We start from the raw sequence: 22373 nt of genomic DNA, 5'->3' as shown, positions 1-22373 counted from the left end.
TTCTGTGTGGTTGGATCTGCTGTCAGATTCTCCATGGACGTCCCCTCCAGCCACTCAAGCACAGGGCCACTGTGGTCCTTGAGGAGCGCATCGGTGTCTCTGCGATGCAACAACTAGACCAGTTAAAGCCCAGTTGTAGTCATGGGAAGGTTTGATTTTCTGACTCCAGCTGCAGTCCTTGGAAATCTCCTCATTCCCAGATTGTGTCACAAGCCTCCCAACATCACTGTCCTCCCGCGATGACCTTTGGCATCTAAGCCACCTGGTGCAGGGTCTCATTGGACAACTCAACTAGAATGAGACCATTTAAATAATCAGGACACTTTCAGGTGTTATTTTGGCCTTAGTGTGAGTGGCCTCATGAGCCATAGCGAACTTTACAATTTCCAAAACAAACTTTTGAAACTGTATGGAATAATTTGTTATATGGGTTCATCTTTTTCAGTTAAAATCCCAAAATGAATCATTGGTATTTTAATTTGAGATGCATGAGTACATCCTGCGTGCAGAATAACCCTCCAATGGAAGGTCAAAGAATCACCAGAGCGGGTTCAAAGGAAACACAAACATAAGCTCGACTTTAATTTGGTCAGTCAGAACCGACATCAGCCCATTCAGTCAAATACAGCATCTGTGTAGACATTTCATTCCCCACAATGATCCAGACAAAAAGCATGTAAGGTTGAAAAAAGCTGGACAGAATAAACTTCCCGGTTTTCCACTCAAGCATTAGGCTAATTTATCTCCACGTTTGTGTGATCTTGTGTCGACCTTTGCCAGAGTACAATTGGCCGAACCATCTCCTTGATGTTGGACCATGCGGGCCAACAGGAGTGTTATGGCGCCATCTAGCGGCCACGACTCGAACACTGCCAAACTTTCCCGATTGAGTAGCTAATTTGTGCACATGCAGCTGTTTTTAAGTGCCTCGCAATTAGTTCCGATGCGGCCCAACGGTCATCATTCAACATCTGTAAAATTCGTCCTTTATAAGTTGTCTTTATTCACAAATCCAAACTACAAACGTGACACTCCAAATTACAAATGTCCTGTGGCAAAATTAAACATGCTTAGCACTACGTACAACCTTGCATGATGGTGGAGCACACGCGATTTCCACACAAACCTTGTTAGTTCATTGCTTTTTGACTGAGACACAAAACATGTAAGTACACATCCACACTGGCAGAGTCAATTGGACAAGAGGAAAAAAAAATAACCCCAAGGAAAGCAAACGCCCAACAACAGCCATTTAAAACACTTTAAAACTGCAACACCACAAAAGTAACAAAGGGCACCCAAAAACAAAAATGAGCTTCTCTGAAGCCACTTTTAAAATACCCCGGGGTGAGTAGATGCAAGCTTGATCAAATTACTAAGTGTTTCCTAATCTACCACATGAAATCAAGTTGATGCAGCCGCAGAGCACTTGGGATTATACAGTCTTCTGCTGACCCTTCTTTCCAATCAAAGACTTGTGGATGTGAGGGATCACACCTGGAAACAGCCAGAACAGCACATTCAACATGATTCAAGCACACGATCCTTTTAGCTATACGAATAACTACATGAACTATAATTGCAGGAAACTATTTACTGACCTCCACCAGCAATAGTGGCCTTGATCAACGAATCCAGCTCTTCGTCTCCCCTGATGGCCAGCTGCAAGTGGCGTGGGGTTATGCGCTTCACCTTAAGATCTTTCGACGCATTTCCAGCCAATTCCAGCACCTTTGAACAGAGCCAGAGTTTAGGCACTCGTAGGTCCGACAGATGCCCCGCGGAGGGGCGGGAGGTGGGAGAACGTTACCTCTGCGGTGAGATACTCGAGGATGGCCGCGCTGTATACCGCCGCCGTGGCTCCCACTCTGCCGTGGCTGGTGGTTCTGGACTTGAGATGTCTGTGAATACGCCCCACTGGGAACTAAAGCGGCAGCCGGGAGAAGAAGGGTTTTAATCAAACGTGTTTGAGGGCAGTCATCCGGGCGACGACCACTCATTTTCATCGGTCATGCTGCTCTGCAGGAGGAAATGAAAGAGCCTCGGCACAAACCTGCAGTCCTGCTCTCTGCGAGCGCGAAATAGCCTTTGTCTTGGTCTTCCCGGAGTCTTTACCTGCTTTGCCAGCGGCCTGGAAAACACACTCGAGTTGCATTTACACCGGTCGCGACAGGATACCACCCCAAACGTGAAATGTACCGCCGGTAACTGCGTTGTTCGGTTATTAGACGTCCGAATGTTAGAAAGCTAAGCTATAAGAGCTAGCGCTAGCGCCTTGCTATTCAGTAGAACAATGTCGACTGCAGAACCTTCTTTCTTACAAAAAAGCAATTTCACACAATGGTGCATATTTCATACACATCGCAAATTCGACGGGATATACGTACCATATTTAAATCTACAAACGGCTCTTCGAGGAAAAAATCGCGATTCCTTGGCTCCGAAGTATCAACCGGACCTATTCCTAAAAACTACTGCCCGCGCGCTATGAACGGAAGATTCAAGAGGGGGCGGGACTTAAGCGATGCGGAAGTTGCAGCTCGTAACCGGAACTAGTAAATCAGACGGGTCCTCGCGAGAGGCCAATTGTATCACTAATAAGACGCTGGTCAAATGGACAAAATATAGGTTCCGTTTTAAGATGCTTGGATGCACATCGAAATATTTTGACCAAAAACTTGGGTCCAAATGTTACATTTATAGTTATACAGTTTATATATAGTTAAAATGTATCATATGGTTTCCTGAATAGGCTTTATTATAATACTGTTTCTACCAGCACAAAGCAGCTTATGTCAGTACTGCTGTAGCCGCACAATTATGCAAGTCAGATCTTTAATTTTACTAAAATGTCCTTTGATTATATGTGTCAATAAAGAGTGAATTTCACGGTAATTCCTTGACAGCAGTCCAGTTTGCATAAATACAGGCTCCAGGCTACTCATCCCTAGGAATGTTCCTCTTCCAGCAACCACTCACTAACTTTGACTGTTTTCAATAACCATTTAAACCCTGACCATATTTTCATAAAAACAAACCAAAACCCACATAATGCATTTGTCATTTGTGTTAAGTTGCTTCTTCACAACAGTTACTTTAAGCTTCACTTGTTATATTGCTTCTTTTGTCCTAAACCCTGTGTGTGTGTGTGTGTGTGTGTGTGTGTGTGTGTGTGTGTGTGTGTGTGTGTGTGTAAGAGCACATATATATAGCAATTATCTGAAAATAGGAAACTCTAAAAAGTTGTGTGGTCTGTGGAATGACGGTGTATGGAATTTTATGCATAGTCAAATGCCAGGTCCGTGTGTGTGCATGTGTGTGCGTGCGTGTGTGGGTGGTGTTTATAAACCTCAAAGGAACAAGAGGGCTGTACTGTCCAATTAAGACTGTCTACCTACGCTTATAAGAATATCCTGGGTATGTTTTTGAGACAGTGGTATTACAGCATCTGTTTGTGATACTTTTTAAACATAGTGAAGAAAAACTTTACATTGAATGAAAAGGACATTTACATATTCCAGAAATTAAATTGAAAATTCATAAAACATACTCTACTGGTTAGGGTAGTTGGTCTCTACTGGATGTGCAAATGCCCCCCCCCCCTTTTTTTTGTACAATAATAATGAGTAGAATTCTTTGAACAAAAGGGAGCAACAGCCCAATGTATTTTTCCTCATCAATGCATGTTAACAAAGGAGTCAAGCAGAGACTTGGCTCTTAAAAAGCTCATCTACCTTACTTCTTTCTTGCTGGTTGCAGCCTTCCGACACTCCGCCATGAAAGCTACAGATCCGCTTTTAGCTATCAAAATAAATGTACATTAAAAACGGCATATTATTTGAATTCTTAAACAATCTGCTTTATTTTAAAAAAAAATATTTTTAAACCCTCTGTTCAATCAACCTTCATAAATTTCCTTCTTTTCGCGGTGCAATGATGATTCCACAGTTTTTAGGTTCGTTATGAACGAGTTTCACTGTCTGTTTTCTATCTAAATGAACATGACGGCTTTTTAAGCTTTTAAAACTATTTTATTCAAAGCAGTGGTTGATGTCTTAACAGTATTTAATGTAAGATATATTTTGAAAAATTGATTATTTGTTTTCGCTCAGTATATTTCGAACTTTTATTTTGAAGCGAGAATTCAGTGTTCCGTAGTGAAACACATTACCTTGACGCGACTTCCTGGAAGATTGACAGCTTGTGTTGCTTTCATTTAGTCAGTGAAAAGGGAGACTCCTGTTTGGTGAGACGGGATTATAACTTGATGCCGTCGGATTTTTGATACTTTTACACAACGCTTTTATAGGCGACTTTTTTATTGACGGATCCTGGCACAGGGGTGTAGTTTCCTGCGGCTCCAGGGGGTATGAAGGTGGAGCAGACGCCTGAAACAAAGTAAAGAGGAGGTAGATCTTTACGTTTGATGGCTGCTGGGGATGGAGCCCAGCTGCCTGCTACAGTAGCGGCCAGCAGGAGCGTGGAGAAGGCTCTGGAGGAGGCTGCCGTGAGCGGGGCTCTTAACCTATCAAACCGAAGGCTGAAGGAGTTTCCGAGAAGCGCCAGGAACTACGACTTGTCCGACATTACGCACGCAGGTTCGCTTTTTACTTTCTAGCCTCCCGGCCAGCGCGAGCGAGCTAGCTGTTACCACGAGAACGCCTTTTGTTACGTCGCCACCTGCTTCATCTCCATTCTCCGAATTTAAATCGATTTCGATCTTTTTTACTGTCAGCTACAAAAATCCTAAATGAATGATTAAGACCTCCTTCAGCTCCTCCTTCCTCAGGTTTATCTCACCAAGCCGCTGATAACTTATATCATGGACGAAAAATGCTCTCCTTACTTGAGTCATTTTGTATCTTTTGATGTAAATGTTCCTAGATCGAACTTTCTACTTGCCAGTCCGTGATTTAAAGTCCAAATTTGTCTCTGTTAAATTGAACTTGAAAGTTTTCTTGAGCTGTGCAATTGGGAGCATCCTTGTAAGCATTTTGGAAATCTCTGGCAATAACTGAAAGCTGGTATTTGATATTAAATTGGACATTGGATTCTTCAACAGTCTGAACATTTATGTGTGTGCGAGGTGAGAAAATACCTTTGCTTGGCGAGAAGGTGATTACCACATCAGGTTGCTGTAATCCATCTGACAGCAACTTTAGAACTACTCCCTTCTGCTTTCTGTGCTTTGGTAATCATGACCATCTGCTCATAACATGTCAGGCCCAGACATTGTGGGATGCAGAGGCCTTGAACACATCAGACCAAAGCGGCCTCAATCAGATGCTTGCTTGTTTCTTTCCCAGAGCAGATTTTTTCCAAGTGGCTGTTCACATTATTTAAAATAAAAAAGTGACCTATAATAGATGGTGTGAACAATTGTGTGACCTGCATGTATCGTAAAAGCCCGGGACCTTGTGCGGATCAGTGTTTATGGAAGTGAAAATACAAAGAAGCCAGTAGCCAAGGAGATGGGTTGAGATAGTGTTTTCAATTTAATTTTACACTTATTATGGATGGATTCGGGTAAACGTGTGCATTCACTTATATCGCCGTTTCCTCCATTTTTAACGTTGTAATCTCCTGCCTGCACAGAACTTTGATGAATTCTGACAAACAGCCACATCAGGGTCACATTGAATTCCAATACAGGGTGACATTACTCTTTAGATTTAGGTCACTTTTTTTTTCTTTTTTTTTAAAACACCCTGTATTCTGATCCCATTGCAAGCTACAAATGAAAATGGCCCGAATCTGATTAGAAAAAGGCTACATGCTGTTTTTTTGAGTTTCCTTTTTTTGCTGTTCAGAATAGCTACGTTTGCATGTGCTTTTTTTTTTTTTTTTTACAATCTGATTATGATAATTTTGAATAGAAATAATTTCACTATTGACAGAGGCTTATTCAAACATAGCTGTAAGCAGTGACTCAATGATTCCCTGTGATGTGTGGTACATTTTGCCCATCAAATTAGCTGAAAACAAAAGAGGCAGCTATTCCCTTGGTAAACAAGCACTGTTAAATTGTTCCTTGGTCTTCCTCTCTCCCTGTACTCTCTCATATGTGCGGGATGCCTCCTCCGTTCAATGACCCATATCATGTGCTGCAAACATTACTTTTGCTTCTGGTTGTTTTTTTTTTAATCAATTTGGGCTTCAGAACAGCAGTTTACACGTCTCCTGTCATCAATGCAAGGGTGTAGGCTACAGCAGGACACTCACATAAAATGACCCTCGCTGGTTAACCTGGTGCCTCGTCCACACAGAAGCAGTGAAGTGTAGCACAAAGTGTTAGCAGCCAATGCAACACCTTCACGTCTCAGTAAGTTGAGGTTCTGGGACCTGTCTATTCATAGTTCTTTAGCTAACTTGCTCTGCTAAATGGACACAGTATGAATAAATGAAGTTGTATTGGCTTTTCACATTCACCTTAGCCTTTGTGTGCAGGACTGCAATACTGCTGTTCTAGTTCAGATTGTTTGTCTCCATATAAATATGGTTAATATTGTTAATAAAAAGATTGAGCTGGGTCCTTTAAGGTAGAAATATAATCCGATTAAGGCTACTTGGGCTTGCTATGTGAGTGTAGTCTCAGGTAATGGGTAACTGAAGCGTAGGATGGCACTGATGTAAACCAAATCCCGAGGAATGTCAAAGTGAATGTAACCATGTACAACATGGGGGTCTGCAGAGACAAACTGGCCCCAGGTGAAATACTGTACAAAGAGCAGTGTAGGAAGATCCCAAAGAAGAACAAGGATAATTGACCCCTATCTGGATCTTCCCACGCCCCTGCATGGAGTCGTGCCCATTGTGATCGGCTGGAGCCAGATTAGAACAGCAACTAGGCTTATTTTCAAGGGAGCTCGTTACACACAGGAAGAGTAAATGATGTCTGTTGCTTCATGGAACGTGCAGGAAATGGAGGTGGGACCTTGGTTGTTGGGTCATGTGCTGTGACATGAACGACACCACTCTGGTTGGAACTGGGCCTGAGTTTGGTCCTCTGAGCATTTGCAAAGTCTCCACCATGGAGCAGAGTCACTTCTCCCTGGTATGCAAAAGTAAAGCTTAATCAGCTTTGGTCTGCTGTATATTATTTTCATTATTTAGCTTTATTTAGAGGATAAATGTCTTGGTTGGGTGACATACCGTGGTCAAAAAACTCTAACATCCACTACATTAGAGAGGCAATGCCCTTTGCACACCCTACATGCAGTTGATTGTGCAATGCATTCCAGTAAGCCCTTTCAGACTTATCCAGTTAAATCAAGCAAAAGACATTTAAAATACAATAAAATCAAATAACGCTAGTGATTTTCAAATTGATAAAGATGGTTTTAGTTTGACAGCAGTTGTCTTAGAATGGAGCAGAATAGTTATTCTATTAAAAGGCAGAGAAATACAATTGAAAACCATAAGCTGCAGTAGGCATATGGTCCATCTCATTAGCTGTCACATAGTGATAACAGCTGGTCTTTGAGCAGAGGTTCTCAAGTTTACAGTAGTCTCCCCCACCCCTGCAAAAGTGTAACTACATGGGCACTTTACTGATAGAATATTGAGAATTAATGGAAATGAAATAGCAAGTAAAATCCTTTTGTCTCTGTAAAATCATGTAAAAATAAAATCAATAATATTTCAACTGTGCAAACGCTTCTAGTCAAACCAAACATGCAAATGCAGAGAGACTACAAATTTTCTGTGGTTTTCTGGTCTCTGTGCCTCCCGTGCACAAGTTTAGCTTCAGGTTTCTCTCTTAGTTCTTGACAATATTCTAAATTGTCAATATTGCATCTTGAAATTGTGTTGTTGGATCTGTTTAGCCTCATTTGTCACATAATGTACCACATATCCTAAGCACAGGGAGTCAAAGATCCTCTCTGGGAAATTCTGTGTGCAACTTTGAATTAAGCGTTTGCTCTGCTCTTGACACGTGGTTCTGTGCTTGACACATGTGTCACCATATTTTCTTGCCCGTCCCTGAAGGCTTTAGCGTAATCGTTAGAACGGAGAAGTTTGTTCTCGGCCTCAGATGCATAGTCAAAAAACACTTGAAGCTGACAATATTAGAACATGTCTGGCATTTGGAGGGATTGAGCTGATTATTTAACTTCTCTGATGATAAATGATAAATGCGTTTGTCTAATCTCCTAATGATGAAACGGGTGTATAGGCTCAGTCTTTAAGCATCTGAATTGGTCATATACAGCAGCATACACAGGAAGTCTGGGGTCTTTAAGCCAAGTGTTGTTGCTAAATTTAGCTTAGAAGAGTGCAGCATGTAGTTGTAGAATCAGTATGTATGTTATCTATCGATCTAATGAACCGTCCCTCTATCTCTCTGCCTCTATGCTACAATAATTGACTGTTTATTCTTAAAGGTGTTGCCAATAGCAGCCAAAAGATCATCACGTTCTCTGAATCGATCAAGGTTTCCATGACTACAAAGCTCTGACACAACTCCGTTTCCAGTCAAAAATAAGAGCTGACTTATCAATCGCTATTTAAGTGGGGGTTTTTGTTAAGTGACTGTTGCCACCGGCAACGAACGATCAGTGTCTACTGGAGGGCAGGATGTGGTAGAATCATTTCCTGTTGTATATATGAACAATCACAGTCTCGGTAGTACACGATACAGCTGCGATCGTTAAAGCAAGTGTGGATTTTTTTTGCTGATGTATCACTGGAAAAGTGTTAAACTGTTTCACTGTTGGCGGTAGCCAGCTGCCACTCCCTCCTGGACTCGGCGGGATTATTTGTTTGTTTGTGTGTGCGTTGCAGCCTAAAATTCATTTTCATAAGTCAACGGTGAAAGTTGAGCTATGGTGAAAGATTTACTGCTAAACCGTTGCAACTGACTATAACATGTTTTATGTTCTTTGTAGGTTTATTTGTTTTCTTCATGTCCGGAGATGTTTCAAGTGTAACTGACACGTAAAGACACGTAATCTTACCGGGGCTTAAACGAAAATGTGCAACATTTTCCAGTCCAACAAGACAAGGTTGGCAGATGTGATTGATGAATCACCACCAAGACAAGAAGACATGATGACATTGTACAGTTTGCACATTATTGTTCTTAGGATTTGTTCAGTGTAAAATGGGCTCAGCCTTTGGTGCTGTTGTGTCTCCATCTTTGTTGTATACATAACGACAATTACATTGTTCATAGTTTGTCTTGGCTGAAGGAGCAATCTTGGCTTGTTCAAGCAAAACCATTTTTGAATTTGCACAACAACTTACTTGATATAAAAGCGCTTGTCAAAGAGTTTTATAATCTTCCACAATGTTGCAGCTCCTCTGTACAGTAGCAAGAGTCTGACCTGTGACTTGCTTTGGTCACGACGACATTATTTAGCAAAGGTTGTGCACAACATGCCTTTTTCTCTTAAGCTGTTGACGGGAGTCTAAAATCTGCCTGTGACGCAATGATGACACACATGGAAGTGACTGGGGTTTGGAGTGTTGCACTGACACATCTATTTGTGAGATGGCTTTGCCATGGTGATGTAGGAAGTTGCAAAAGAGTGTAGGTGGCGGAAGATTCAAGAGTCTTTAGCGTCGTTATGCAATCAGCTTTCACCAGTGGCATAATAAGGGATATGTTTGGTGTTTCTTGGCTTAAAAGTAGATGTTTGTGTGCTTTTCTTTGGACATGGCCAGAATAAAGAGTCCAAGCAGGGCAGAGGGATTCTGTGTTCAGGAGAAGGTTTTTCTTTAGCATCTGAGAAGGAATTCCAGCAAATTTGAACTTCCATAAGAAGAAAAGCTTGTGCTGGGGCTTCTTTGGGGTCCATGTGGTCATTGGCTCCTAAGACCTTAATGATCTGCTTGATTTTTTCTGGTGTTCTGGACCATGAGCAAGATTCCTGATGTATATTGAACTGTTGATTTTCCAGTTTTTTGATCCTTAATTGGAAGGACAACATGCAGGACATGTCAGTCCATAACTGCACACTAATGCCGTGTCTCTTTCAAGAAAAGTAATGTTTGCAATGTTGTTCTGTCATCAGATCTATCTAAAAACCGTCTATGTGAGCTGCCAGAGGAGCTTTGTCAGTTTATGTCTCTGGAGACACTGAGTCTTTACCATAATGGAATGCGTTCACTGTCACCCAGCTTGAGCAACCTCCAGGCCCTGACCTACCTCAACCTCAGGTAACTCACTCTCTATATAGCAGCATATTCATTTAAAGGTTAAAGAGACGTTTTATACAATATGTGTTGTTATATACTCCTAACATTATGCTTTATGCTCTTTTTTCAGTTCTTATATTCTGTTGACATTTTCTGAACCATAACTGTGTTTTATTGAGTGTTTCATTTTGGATTCTTTTTTTCTTTGTCCAAAGCATCAGTAGGTGATTTAGACCCAGCTAAATCAGGTTTACTGGTGCGGATTTTTTTTAAATGACACAGTGTTTAATTGTTCTTCTGCTACGGACCTTGTTCACGGTTGTTTTCACTGTGATCCAAACACACCACTGGCATGTTTCCATGACAACTGACAGAAAAGGTTTTTTAATCTTTAGATGAACGTGAATCATTTAAAAGACGTGATACTTTTTTCACCCAAGTTAGCAGTTGAGACACACATTCAAGTTCAAGTTGCACCAGTGATTTCCTTCGATATAATTTACTTCATTAATTCTCTAGTCTGATTTACACCAAATAGGCTTCGATGTCTTGGCTGGACGTGGCCCCGACAAAATCCAAGGATGCGTCTTAAGGGGCTGTTCAGAGAAGTGATAGCAGACATTTTCAACATCTTACGCTCAGTGACAGCTGCTGGATTTACATGATTCTATAATTGGATTCAGTGTTTCCTGACAAACAGACCACAGACAGGCTGAGTTCTTCCACCATCACACCTACCATCACCTTCCCACAAAGCTCTGTAATTTTCTGCCCACTTTAAGGTGGAAGTAGATGTTTGTGATGTTTACTGTGGGGTTGTAAATTGAGCTGTCAGCTGCAAAATTTATAATGTTCATGACATGATATGATATAATCTGTCACAATCAACAGGATTCTTTTTAATCATACAATGAGGAGGATAGACATACCTTTGAGAAGCACAATTACCATGATCCTCCTTTTTGAATGCAAGATTCTCCTGGGGTGCTGAAGGCAGCTGGTGGTGCAGCTATGAAGGAATCTCTCTTCTAGTTGTGTTGGACAGTCTCCTGCACTCAAAAGTTCCTCCTGTCTCACTAGCTGGGTTTCCATTACCCTCAGAAATGTGCAAAACCTGAATAGTGCAGTACAAAATGATAATGGAAATGCCTGAATTTTGACAAACCTCTCAAATATCGCTAAAATGCTAAGATAGAGAATATTTTGTTAGAAATTTTAGACAAATTATATTGTCGATACTGAATATTGTCAAATTGACCACTGATGCGACCACAACCGTACCAACAGGTACAGGTTTTAAACATCTGTCTTTCTTCCAGCGAAGTCTCGCAAGATGAGATTTCACCAGAATAACGAAGCTCGTGCCTCAAACCCCCTCCAATGGAAATGCGAACAAAGTGCAATTGTCACTTTTATTTTGTGAAAAACTGTCAAGCGAACCAGCCTACTGAGATATACAGTTTGATACGTAGGATTAATATTTTTCTGCAGCTTGTAAATCAAAAACCTCTTCCTATACCTAAATGTTTGTGCTCTAATCACGTCCATGTTATAGGAAATGCCTCTTGGTTCCCGATAGTATGCAGAATGATGAATGCTCCATCTTTGTCTGCATACACATGTAGCTAACTTTTCTAAGGTCAGATAAGTCAAATATGTGCTTGTGTATTTGCTTGTCTCCCCAGTCGCAACCTTCTGTCCAGTTTACCCCCCTCAGTGTTCCAGCTTCCATTCCTGAGAGTCCTCATCATCAGCAACAACAAGCTCTGTTCCCTGTCGACCTCAATTTATGCTCTTACGCACCTCAGACAGCTGGTATGATTTGAGCCTTTACTCGCACAACCAATGCTGTCTTCCCTTAGCAACAGCAAATCCTTGTAGCTTTTGGGGTGTAACTGTTTATTATGAGTCTGATGTGAGATGGACCTCAGGGTCTCCATCGCTTATTAGAAGTGGTGTCCCATCAGCTATCCACTCTGTGTCCTTTGCCTTCAGGATGTCAGCTGTAATGAGTTGCAGAGTTTACCACCAGAACTTGGTCAACTGGAGTGTCTGAGGGACCTAAATCTGAGGAGGAACCATCTTACTACTTTGCCAGAAGGTAAACATTCAGTAGCTAATATCAACAGCAGCTAATAGTAATCCACTCCAGCATTTCTCGGGTCTCCTTTAACGAGGGGAAAAATGACAACAACCGCTTATAAGATTGACATAGTGAGGCAGCAAATCTAATAATGCAAATGTTTTTATACCATTCATTTATGCCAGTGTAACTTTCAAATTACTCTTTTATGGAATTTATTTACTAACTAAATAAACTCATCTCTGCTTTCTAGAAATTTCTGAGTTGCCCCTTGTTCGGCTTGATATATCCTGCAATGGCATTTCCCACGTACCCCTGTGCTACCGACACCTGCGTCATCTCCAGAGCATCTCACTGGACAACAACCCATTGCAAATGCCCCCTGCACAGATCTGCTCCAAGGGCAAATACCACATCTTCAAGTACCTTAATATGGAGGCCTGCAAGAGAAACCAGGAGGAGTTGGAGAGGCACCTTAGGCCCACTGGATTTAGTACCTGGTATATATCTGCGCGTGTATATAGACAGAGACAGATACGATCGTGCAGTAGCTCAGAGAAGACCCTTGTGAATAATCGGTTAACACTATTTACTTTTTCTCTCCTCATTTGTCTTACAGCCTGACAGAGCAGGAATTGTTCACAGGCCAAATTGGATGTCTGGATTCTGGCTTCAATAGTGTTGAGAGTGGCAGCAAGCGGTGGTCTGGCAATGAGGTAAAAACAACACTGGTAACAAAATGTGTTTTAGATGATAAGAAAGAGTTATGCAAAACAGCTATAGTGCTATGAAATTAATATTCTTCTGAAGTATTTATGCAAATGATTTGTAAGGGAGCCCAAAATGTTTTTGCCTAGTCGACAGATGATTTCTCAGAACGATCCCTTCGAATGACTGAGGTCAGCAGAGACCGGATGAACCTGGAAGAGGAGCAAGAGGAGGATGGATTTTCTCTGAAAACTGGTGAGTAACACAAAAGAGAAAATGCTAAACATTAGTCCGGATAAGAAACGTTTCTGAATCTGTGCATTTCAGCACGTTGAGACAAACTTGTGTGCACTTTGCAGTGAACGGAGGAACTGACCACTTGGACTCAACTGAGAGTAGCATGACAGAGGTTGAGGAGGACGTTGGAATGGAACCACCACCTCCTCTCACTGCACCCACACTGGTACCGGAACAACTTAGTCCCAATGATTCTTGCTTCATTTCCAATTGACTGTCAATAATAGTTAAAAAGTTACAATGTTAAACATACATTTCCAGAAGCAGAACGAAAGCTCTCCTGTCCATCAAACACAGGACGTATTCAGGTAAAAAAGTGTGTGTGTGTGTGAGTGTGTGTGGGGTGGGGTCCAAGAGGGAAGAGCGGCGAACCAGTGAAAGGGCCATGGCTCATTGATGCATGCAGGGGAGGAAGGCTGGCCTAGGTGGTTCCAACAAGCTGTACAACTACTATACCTCGTAATGCTAACAAAGTTAATGCTAAGACGGTGTTGGAATAGGTGTCTAGGGGACAACATAGGACACAGACCAGACAGGGTGCCCGTGCTGACTCCTGTCAACTGCCAAGAGCACTAGTGGTAAACATCAGAACTGGAGCACAGTGAAGGTCTGATAATTCACCAGGAAGAAGGCAGGTTCGGTTCCGAATGTCTGAGAAGCAAACCCTCGTGTTAGAATCCAACTGCTCAAGGCTGTTTTGTGTTTAGGATATGAAGGGGTGACATTCTTCAACTTTCCTTTCCAGACCCAGTTTCTACGTAGAGGAGGGCCCCCCATCACCATCATCATCATCATCAGACGACTCCTCTCCCCTATCCCCCTCTAGTCCCACCATAGATCAGAGGAAGAAGCCCGGGACTTTGCTCATTTGGCAGGAGAGAGAACGTCTTCAGCAGCAGAGAGAAAAGGCCAGGTGAGATCTTCTGTGGATATTTGTGGGAAACCACCCGCTTCTGCGTTCAGAAAGGAAAGCACCTTGAAATGTGCTGATCAGAAATCAGACCAATGCATAATAAATGAGAAACCATTAAACCCAAATCTCTAAGGGTTCAATTCGGTGCAGACTTTCCTATGCAGCACCAACCCTTGCCGCAGTTTGTGTTTCACTAGCAGAAGTTCTACTCATATTTCCTAGTAGAAAATGCAATTAGCAAAACATTTTCAACAACTCTGATTTCAGTTTGATGAAGTGTTCCAACAAAACAGGAAGTCACAGCGTACCAAACATGGGAAGTAGCTCACTGTAAGTCATGCATTCAGACTAACACATCGACACTGACCTTCAGTTATCATGCACATGTGTGTGTGTGTGTGTGTGTGTGTATTGACATATTTCTGGTGCCCTGGTTCCTTTAGCAGTGGATCACCAGAGAACAGCAACACGCGGTCTGGCCTCAAACACAGATGTGCAGTGAGTTGAAAATAGTATCTGTCTATCTCCTCCTCCTGCTCCTCCTCCTCCTGCTCCTCATCTCCTCCTCCTCATCATCATTATCGTGAATTAGCGGTGTGCTATTAAGAAATTTTGTGTTTTGTCAGAATGCTGAACAGATGAGCTCCGTGTCTTTTTCAACACGTCCGCATCCCAGCAGCGTCAAACCAGGTACCACACACACTTTCATTTATTATTATTGCCAGTTGCCCATAGTAACAGTTGCCGTGTTTACACACACAGCTTAAGCAGCTATGCTCAAAATTGGACTTTTCTGTCCTGTCGGACTTCTTCCTTGTCCCAGTTCACAGAGAAAGTCGGATAATAGATGGGAAGGTTTCCTCCTCCTCGTCACTAGGTGGCGATAAGCATCTTTTCAGAGGGTTAATACAACCCGCTTGACATAATATGGTGCATAATAAACAATTGATAATCGAACAGTTTTGATCATCTTGTACCTATTGTACACTTTACGTATTGTGCAGATAAGAACGCTCGCACTTGTGTTCATGTTGCAGACAAGAACGCCGGATGTTAACACTTTCTTGGAAGTTTATATCCAGGTCATACACCAGCACGGGGGTTGTGGAGCAGGCATACATGTGTTGTCTAGTTTAACTCTGAATAACGTGTTTACTTGCTGGAGGAAAACAAGTTCCCATCACATTATCTGCGTATTTTTAGAACCTGAGAGTGCCGATATCAGTCAGACTAATGCCTTCTCATGCGTTGCAGTTGTCCAGTTACAGTTGGTCTGAGGCAATAATTCATTTCTCGGAATGTCCTGTAAACGTACCGAATGACTCACACCAGTAGAGGGTCTTTTTAGCAGAAACTCATGAGCTATCATAGAACTGCCAATAACATGATGTTCCACAGTCAAAAACATGACGATCCAAAGTTCCCGCACACATTTTAGGCATGTTTGGGGAAAAATTACGACCCTTTGCCTTCAAAGTCTGGGATTTTATAGGATTATAGTCCGTATATGTGTATATTTAGCAGACAGGTTGTGATGCTCAACAGTTTCAACGTGTGGGTTAAAACTCGGTCAGGAACTGAAACAGAAACAGCCGAGCAGATGTTTAAAACTGGGTGAGAGCCAATGAGCTGCTGCTGCCAGGGTGAGGTTGGGGAATTCTTCATTTCACCGATCACACAGAGTGGGCAGGACTGAGCCCAAGACCAAAGGTACTGTTTACGTAAGCTCTCTCCCGGACAACTGAAGCAGGCGGTTCAAGACTCGCTGTTCAAGTAGCAGCGAGAGACGTGCAAAACATGTCAAGCTCATTCCCCCCTCAAAAAAGGAGCATCTGTCCAGACCTGCCAGAGACCAGCTGCAACCATCTGCTGCAGCTGGTGGTCGCTGCACTTCCAACATGGGGACAAAGCCAAGCGACTCAGTTGTGCACAAAAAAAGGGATGTGAAATCAGAGCAGAGCGTTCCAACCAATCAGAGGATTGGGGCTTCTGCACCAGTTACATCCCAGACTGGTTTGTTTTGAGAATCTTGTGGTTTTTGCTCAGAACGCTGGTAGAACCTATAAGTGTCTGCTGAAATACTGGCAGATCCAGCGCCAGAGAGGTGCGTGATCGGCCCACAACATATTCTGCAGCAGAACATATTGAGTAAATCCTGGAAGTCGGGACTTATTCCTATGGAGCAACCAGCTGAATTCCTTTAAATTTTGGCTATTTGGAAATGTTATTTGGTAAAACCGAACTTTTAACATTTCCATTCTTAGTTCCAGTCTAGTCTCATCCATGCAGCTCTCTACACGTGTTATCACCGTCTCACATTATCTGACATGGACTCTGTAGATACGACGTCCTCCCAAAAGATGTCGCCTCCATCATCCCAGGCTCAAAAACCCAACAGCTTCCTTTTCCGCGCATCCTCCCAAAGCAACGTCAGGCCGACAGGTACACACACACACACACACACACACACACACACACACACACACACAGAGTCAGAAATGTTGCAACTCCAACTGTTTTGGCGTTTTGGCAGGATCGGCCTACGCTCTCAGGGAGTCGGGCAGGAGTGAGTCGTGCATGGCTCTACGTTCCCCAAAAGAGGAAAGACCCGAAATCACACAGTTACGCAAGGTAAATATAGAAAGAGGTCGCTGTAGCTTGTTTATTCAAAAAAGAAGGTTGTGTGAGATCCTACCAGTATATTTGGCAGTAATTCATATCTGTAATTCCTCCGCTGTTGCTCCTTATGTGTGTTCTTGATGACTACTTTAGTGTCATCGCTCGTTTCTTAGTAACATGAGCTGCTCTCAACTGTCAACTGTCGGTGCTTCTAAGACTCTTTAATGCCGACGAGAATAAAGACGTCCTTAATACTCTGCCTGTGTTGAAGACTCTGGAGTCTCATCTGAAGATTACCCTACCAGAAGATCTGGGGGAGGCCTTGTCCAATGGCACCGTTCTCTGTCAGCTGGTTAACCACATTCGACCGCGCTCCGTGTCCATCATCCATGTCCCTTCTCCAGCAGTGGTGAGTCTTTCAGGACCTTTTGGTCCCTTGAGTACTGTAGTTTGATTCTGGAAGTCAGAGTATTTGGTTCCCTGTTGCATGGCACGGATTAATCAAGGAAGCTAATCCGCCAGTAAACTTCATAATCCCATTAACCCATTTTGCACTAAAACCCCTTTAAACACAACCGTGGAGTCCTCACATCGTTACAGCAGCTTCTTAATTGAGCCGTATAAATGTAACTCTTTGAACTGAGCAAGTGGGTTGGGTCTTTTTCTCCCAACATTTATTTGGACCTGACAATTGTTAAATGAGGTCTTCATAAATTCCTTAAAGGTCCCATATGATGCAAAATACACCTTTTTCACCATTTTCACACACAATTATTAGTTAACGGCATCTGTGGAGACCCAAATCAAGTGAGTCCTGTTGGTATTTCACCTGAGATGCATTTGTCCCTCACACACTTGTCATTGTGTGATGTGGATAAATGGTTGGCCACGCCCCCTCAGTCTTGAGGCCCTCCCACCTTTACCATTGAAGGTAAGCCCGCCCACAAGTTTTGCCTAATTAATGGCCATAACGCTGCCTCAGAACATCCTACAAACATTAAAAACACATCTTTTTGTGGGTTGAAACCTTTGCTACCACATTATCCTCAGTTTTAGATTAATCAGTGCCCTGTAAAAGGAGCTGCTGCACTAACAAGAACAACCAGGCGTGAAAATGGTGTTTTTCAGATGCGATTTCTCGGAACCCATTATTTCCTTGGCGCCGAGAACTCGTAGCCACAACACAGTTCTGGTGCGTGTTTCACAAGTGTGCGACCCACACGCAGGCACAATAACATGCCAAGTGTTGGAGGAGGGGCCAGCCTGGTCTTTGAGCGGTTGCCATGGTGTAGGGAGGTGTGGCCATTGGGAGGGGGCGTGGCTTGGGCTGAAACAGGAGGTTTTAGGGACGTCCTCTATTAACTCAAAATACATGTTCTGGGGACCACATGGAAATATTATTTCTCGTAATGATGTAGCATGATATGAGACCTTTTGGATGCGTGATTGTAGTATTTTATGCACATATATAGCTCCAGCAGGACGCCTTTTGCAATGAGATTGTCGATATTATTTTCAGCCAAAGCTGAGCACGGCAAAGAGTCGAGTCAACGTGGAGAGTTTCCTCGCTGCTTGTCGGAAGCTGGGGCTTCCTGAGGTAAGGTATCCTGGTTTTCACTTTGCTGTCTCCTCTGTACGCAATAAATAATGTGACATTGAGATGCTGCTTGGTCTTTTTATGATGCGTTTACAGTTCTGTGCAGTTCAAGCTCACTTGTGTTGCCACATAATTCCCGTCAAGGTTTGACTGAATAAAGATTTTTTTTTAACTCGCCTTCCTTTTTTATCAACTCATCAGTCCAACCATGACTCGGCATTATGTCTGCACTTTGTCGACTCGCTCTTATTTCTAAAATGAATGATCATTTTGATTCTCCTTTGTCCTGTCCAGAAAGCCGTATGCACATGTTCTGACGTGCTTCTGTCTAACCTGTCCCCTGTACTGGACTGTGTGACGGCCCTGCTGGCTGTGGAGTGCGAGGGGGTAGTGGGGGAAAAGTGGTCCCACTCTTCCTCACCTTCATCATCGCTACTGTCCTTAGATTTCCTGCTCTTCTACTGTGCAGCCATGGCCCTGCTCTGCGTCCTCTACTGCTACCTGCTTACCTAGAAGAGCCAAATGCAATAGACTTCAAATGTGCTTATTATACACACGATGCTCACACACACACACACACACACAGATGCCAACCAGATCCCGCTCTGCACTGCGGCATCATTAGAGCAGATTCAAACCGTTCCCTAGAAGATGCTGAAGTTTAGTGTCCTTTAAACAAAATGAAAGCATTAAATGCATAGACCGAACTTGCACATTTGAGTGTTTTTAGTTTGAGCTGCTCTGTCTGCTGCTCCCAGTTTAGACCAGTGGTTAAAGCAAAGGCACTGTATCCATGTTTCGCTCCTTTCTCTTTTTATTTTAAGCCATTTCCTGGGTTACAAATGCAAGGAATCCGATGTCAAACCCCTTGAACCTTATTGTCCAGGAATAATGATAAATGCCTTGTCCTGTTTAATCAATATGTTAGGACCACGCTAGAGAATGTGCCTCTTCAACCTGTCTTTTATAATATTAAAGCGGGGTTCATCTGCAAACAGGATCCTTTATTGTGACATTGACATCCTGTGTTTTTCCTTGAGATAATAAAATGTGCATCCAATATATTACAGCAAAAAAAACCAAAACACAAAAACAACTAAACTGCATTTAAAGTGACAAAATGAAGGTAGGACAAATGATGGTGCCTGTAACTGGAGACTGAATGAGACCATTTGAGGCGTGCTGGTATGTTATTATGGTACATTGTGTGTGAGTATCAATGGTCTGACATTGACAAGTGTAACCTGGTTAAAATTTATTTATTTAGATCCTCTCCTTTTTTATTTATTTATTTATTGTTCCTTTTTTTTTTAGGTTAAACCACAGCTTCTTGATTTCGAGCGTTTATGCTTCGGTTTCCAACCCGCCTTTCTCCTAACCGAAGGGTTAGGCTCTAACTAGAACGACAAGTCAGGTTACGCTCGTATATGTATCAAAACGAAATGCAGAAGAATTGTGTGAGATGTTTTACGACATATTTTATAACAGATCTATATGGCCGAACCCATTTGAAGTTCACTGTTGTAGGTTCACCGTTGAGAGTCCACTGTATTTTCTTTCTTTGGGCCTTTTGTTCTCAGCCTGTCAACATCAGCGTTGTTCTTTCATTTTGATGTATATTTTATTCATTCAATAGAATAAGCATCATACAATGCCACAGTCACGAGGTTAGACCACTTTATACCCTTACATATGAGCACAGAACTGCTGTATCTATATATTTATATGTCACTGATGTATGAAGCATTTTTATAATCTAAAGTTCGTTTATTAAAATCCACTTAGACCGTGCTGCTTCTCTGCTCCTCTGCTTTTGTTCTGTTTGCTTTAATCTGCTAAGACTCCTAGCATCAGCAGCTGCACATATTTGGACTAAAGGCCGCCATCATCCCCTCAGGTAAGAGTCATCCATCCAGTCCAACAATCCAGCCGGGTTTTCCTACCTGGTAAGACAGAAAACCCAGCTGGATCGGAGCCCCGTTGGACTGATGATGACCCCCTGCTGTGAAAATTAGCAACCCCATCACCACCATAGACGCACCATTAGTTATCTCGGGTTGCCGCAACTGCTCAGATTAAACAACAATATGATTATTTCAAAACAAACTGCTGCTTATCAAGGTTTGTAGCATGTAGCACTTTAACCTAATGTGGGATTTATAAATGAGATATATGTATGCACACACGCAGCCTAAAGGCAGGCGTCATAGAGTTGGCAAAATGTGGCGTTACGAAGATGTGAGTCCGTAAGTGATGCCAAGATGAGAAGAAAACCTTGTCGGCTGTGAGGTCAGGTGGCAGGACGGGAGCCTTTAGTGGAGAAAAGCAAGCAAGCCTGGCTCATGTTTGCAAAAAGACATTCACATTCTCCCAAAATGCACCACGATTTGATAAAACAAAGGTTAAAAACCCATTTATAGCTTGTTGAATGTGACTCATTCTGCAGACACTTTTATATTAAAATTCCAGCCAGCTAAAGCTTAACGACATCAGCCCGTTAGCGTGTAACCATGGTGACCACTGAGAGTTTCATTTAGGCTAACATATGACTTGAATATCACCTGCCTCTGCTCAGCTCTTTCATTCTCTTTCAGGATTCTTTGGGTTTCCAACAATCCATCATGGAGGACGAGGGGCTGAGCCGCCTGTCTCAGACTGTCCGGCTGTTGATCGACCTGGCAGGTGGCTCCCAGCAACCTCCCAAACAAACCCCCGAGGCCAACAGCGCAACACAAAACTAGCTCCGCCTGCAGAGTTCAAACTCTACAGTTAAAAACAGTCGCAGACTTGTTGGGATGTTTTTGTTCTGTCTAATATGTCAACATCAATAATGTTTTTGATAATAAAAGATCATTAAGACCACGTGCCTGATAGTCTCTGATCATGCTGGGTGATGTTGCTTTAGCTAATAACCTGAGCCAATTAAAGAAAAAAAATCACTTTTTAAAACAGAGCTAATCTATCAAGCGTCAACAAGGGTCATCAAAAAAAACTTTGCGGTGATTACAAAGGTCCTCATTGACCACAAATATGGTCTTAATTGAAGTCTCACAGGTAAATGAAAGCTCCTAAATGTCCAAACGACTTAAATGACCACAGAAAACACGACTGACACATACATGTGCGTTCTGTTTGTGAAGAATTTGGAATAATTTGCTCTGGGAGGCTGGAAAACCAAAGTGTGAACAGTGATCTCAAAATTACGAGATAAACTGGACAGGCCCCACTCCGACCACTACTGGGTTAGCTCGGAAGGCAGCGCGCCACCTCGAAATGCTCTTATTTCTGCTTCTGAGTGAACTTTGGGGAAATATAAAGACTCCTTAAACAGGCAGAAGGTGTTAATATGAGTTTGTCCACAGTGGACAGACGTCTCAGGCCCGTCCAGCCCAGTCTGGCCTGGTGGAAGTTGTTCTCCTCCTGCAATAGAACCAATACCAATAGAAATTAATGGACCTTTTTTTTGTAATACCAAGATAAATTATCTCCTCATGATGAAATAATAAAATATCTCTTCATGACAAAATGATGGATTATCTCAAAATTACAAGATATTTTCTCTTAAGGAGATATGTGATTTCTTCCCCCATACTGTTTCATATTCAATATTTTCATATTCAATATTTTATTTTTGCTTTGGGAGTATTTAAAATTCTTGAGGATATCAGAGCGTAAAAATCCTGATATATTTGCAATATATTGATTATGTGCCATTCAACAACAACTCAGAACCCACCATCCATTAGTTATAAGTATGCATGTGTATGTGTGTGTATATATATATGTGTGTGTGTGTGTGTAAATATGTAGGCAGAAATAAAATTGACGAATTCTATGTATCTATTTTTTTTAACATTTCATAGCTGTAAAATTGCAAATCCACATTGCAAATGAATTCATGTCATTTGTACCAGTTCATCACAGCTTCCACTAAAACCAGTTATGTAACTGGGTAAAGTGGGCGGAATGAACCCGTTCTGTCAGGATGGGCACAAATCTGCATTTCATGTGGAAAC

At 42.3% G+C, this 22373-nt stretch overlaps 2 protein-coding genes across 4 annotated transcripts; one reads left to right on the top strand and one right to left on the bottom strand.

The window, feature by feature from the left end:
- Positions 1 to 550: 550 nt before the first annotated feature.
- On the bottom strand, positions 551 to 2546 carry LOC130522592 (histone H2A.Z). The gene is made up of 5 exons (XM_057027127.1): positions 2388 to 2546; positions 2054 to 2131; positions 1811 to 1924; positions 1602 to 1731; positions 551 to 1497 (listed from the first exon to the last, which is right to left on the bottom strand). The coding sequence occupies exons 1-5, from the start codon at positions 2388 to 2390 to the stop codon at positions 1436 to 1438; spliced, it is 387 nt and encodes a 128-aa protein (XP_056883107.1). The 5' UTR covers positions 2391 to 2546; the 3' UTR covers positions 551 to 1435.
- Positions 2547 to 4198: 1652 nt separating this feature from the next.
- lrch4 (leucine-rich repeats and calponin homology (CH) domain containing 4) lies at positions 4199 to 21219 on the top strand. Of its 3 annotated transcripts, none has more exons than XM_057027110.1 (18): positions 4199 to 4598; positions 10017 to 10161; positions 11826 to 11955; positions 12136 to 12241; positions 12477 to 12723; positions 12843 to 12939; positions 13081 to 13186; positions 13291 to 13394; positions 13490 to 13536; positions 13974 to 14141; positions 14409 to 14471; positions 14588 to 14639; positions 14768 to 14831; positions 16482 to 16583; positions 16675 to 16772; positions 17032 to 17169; positions 18280 to 18357; positions 18652 to 20148. In XM_057027110.1, exons 1-18 carry the CDS (start codon positions 4427 to 4429, stop codon positions 18868 to 18870), a joined length of 2136 nt encoding a protein of 711 aa, XP_056883090.1. In that variant the 5' UTR covers positions 4199 to 4426; the 3' UTR covers positions 18871 to 20148. The 3 variants fall into 3 exon arrangements, with proteins under 3 accessions (XP_056883090.1, XP_056883092.1, XP_056883089.1); XM_057027112.1 differs by lacking the exon at positions 18652 to 20148 and adding an exon at positions 20952 to 21219 and having other exon boundaries at positions 4200 to 4598; positions 14585 to 14639; XM_057027109.1 differs by having other exon boundaries at positions 4200 to 4598; positions 14585 to 14639.
- Positions 21220 to 22373: the final 1154 nt, after the last annotated feature.

Source organism: Takifugu flavidus, chromosome 3 (genome assembly GCF_003711565.1).
Source record: "Takifugu flavidus isolate HTHZ2018 chromosome 3, ASM371156v2, whole genome shotgun sequence".
Classification (NCBI taxonomy): domain Eukaryota; kingdom Metazoa; phylum Chordata; class Actinopteri; order Tetraodontiformes; family Tetraodontidae; genus Takifugu; species Takifugu flavidus.
The sequence above is the reverse complement of the archived record's forward strand: the minus strand, read 5'-3'. Positions and strand labels throughout refer to the sequence as shown.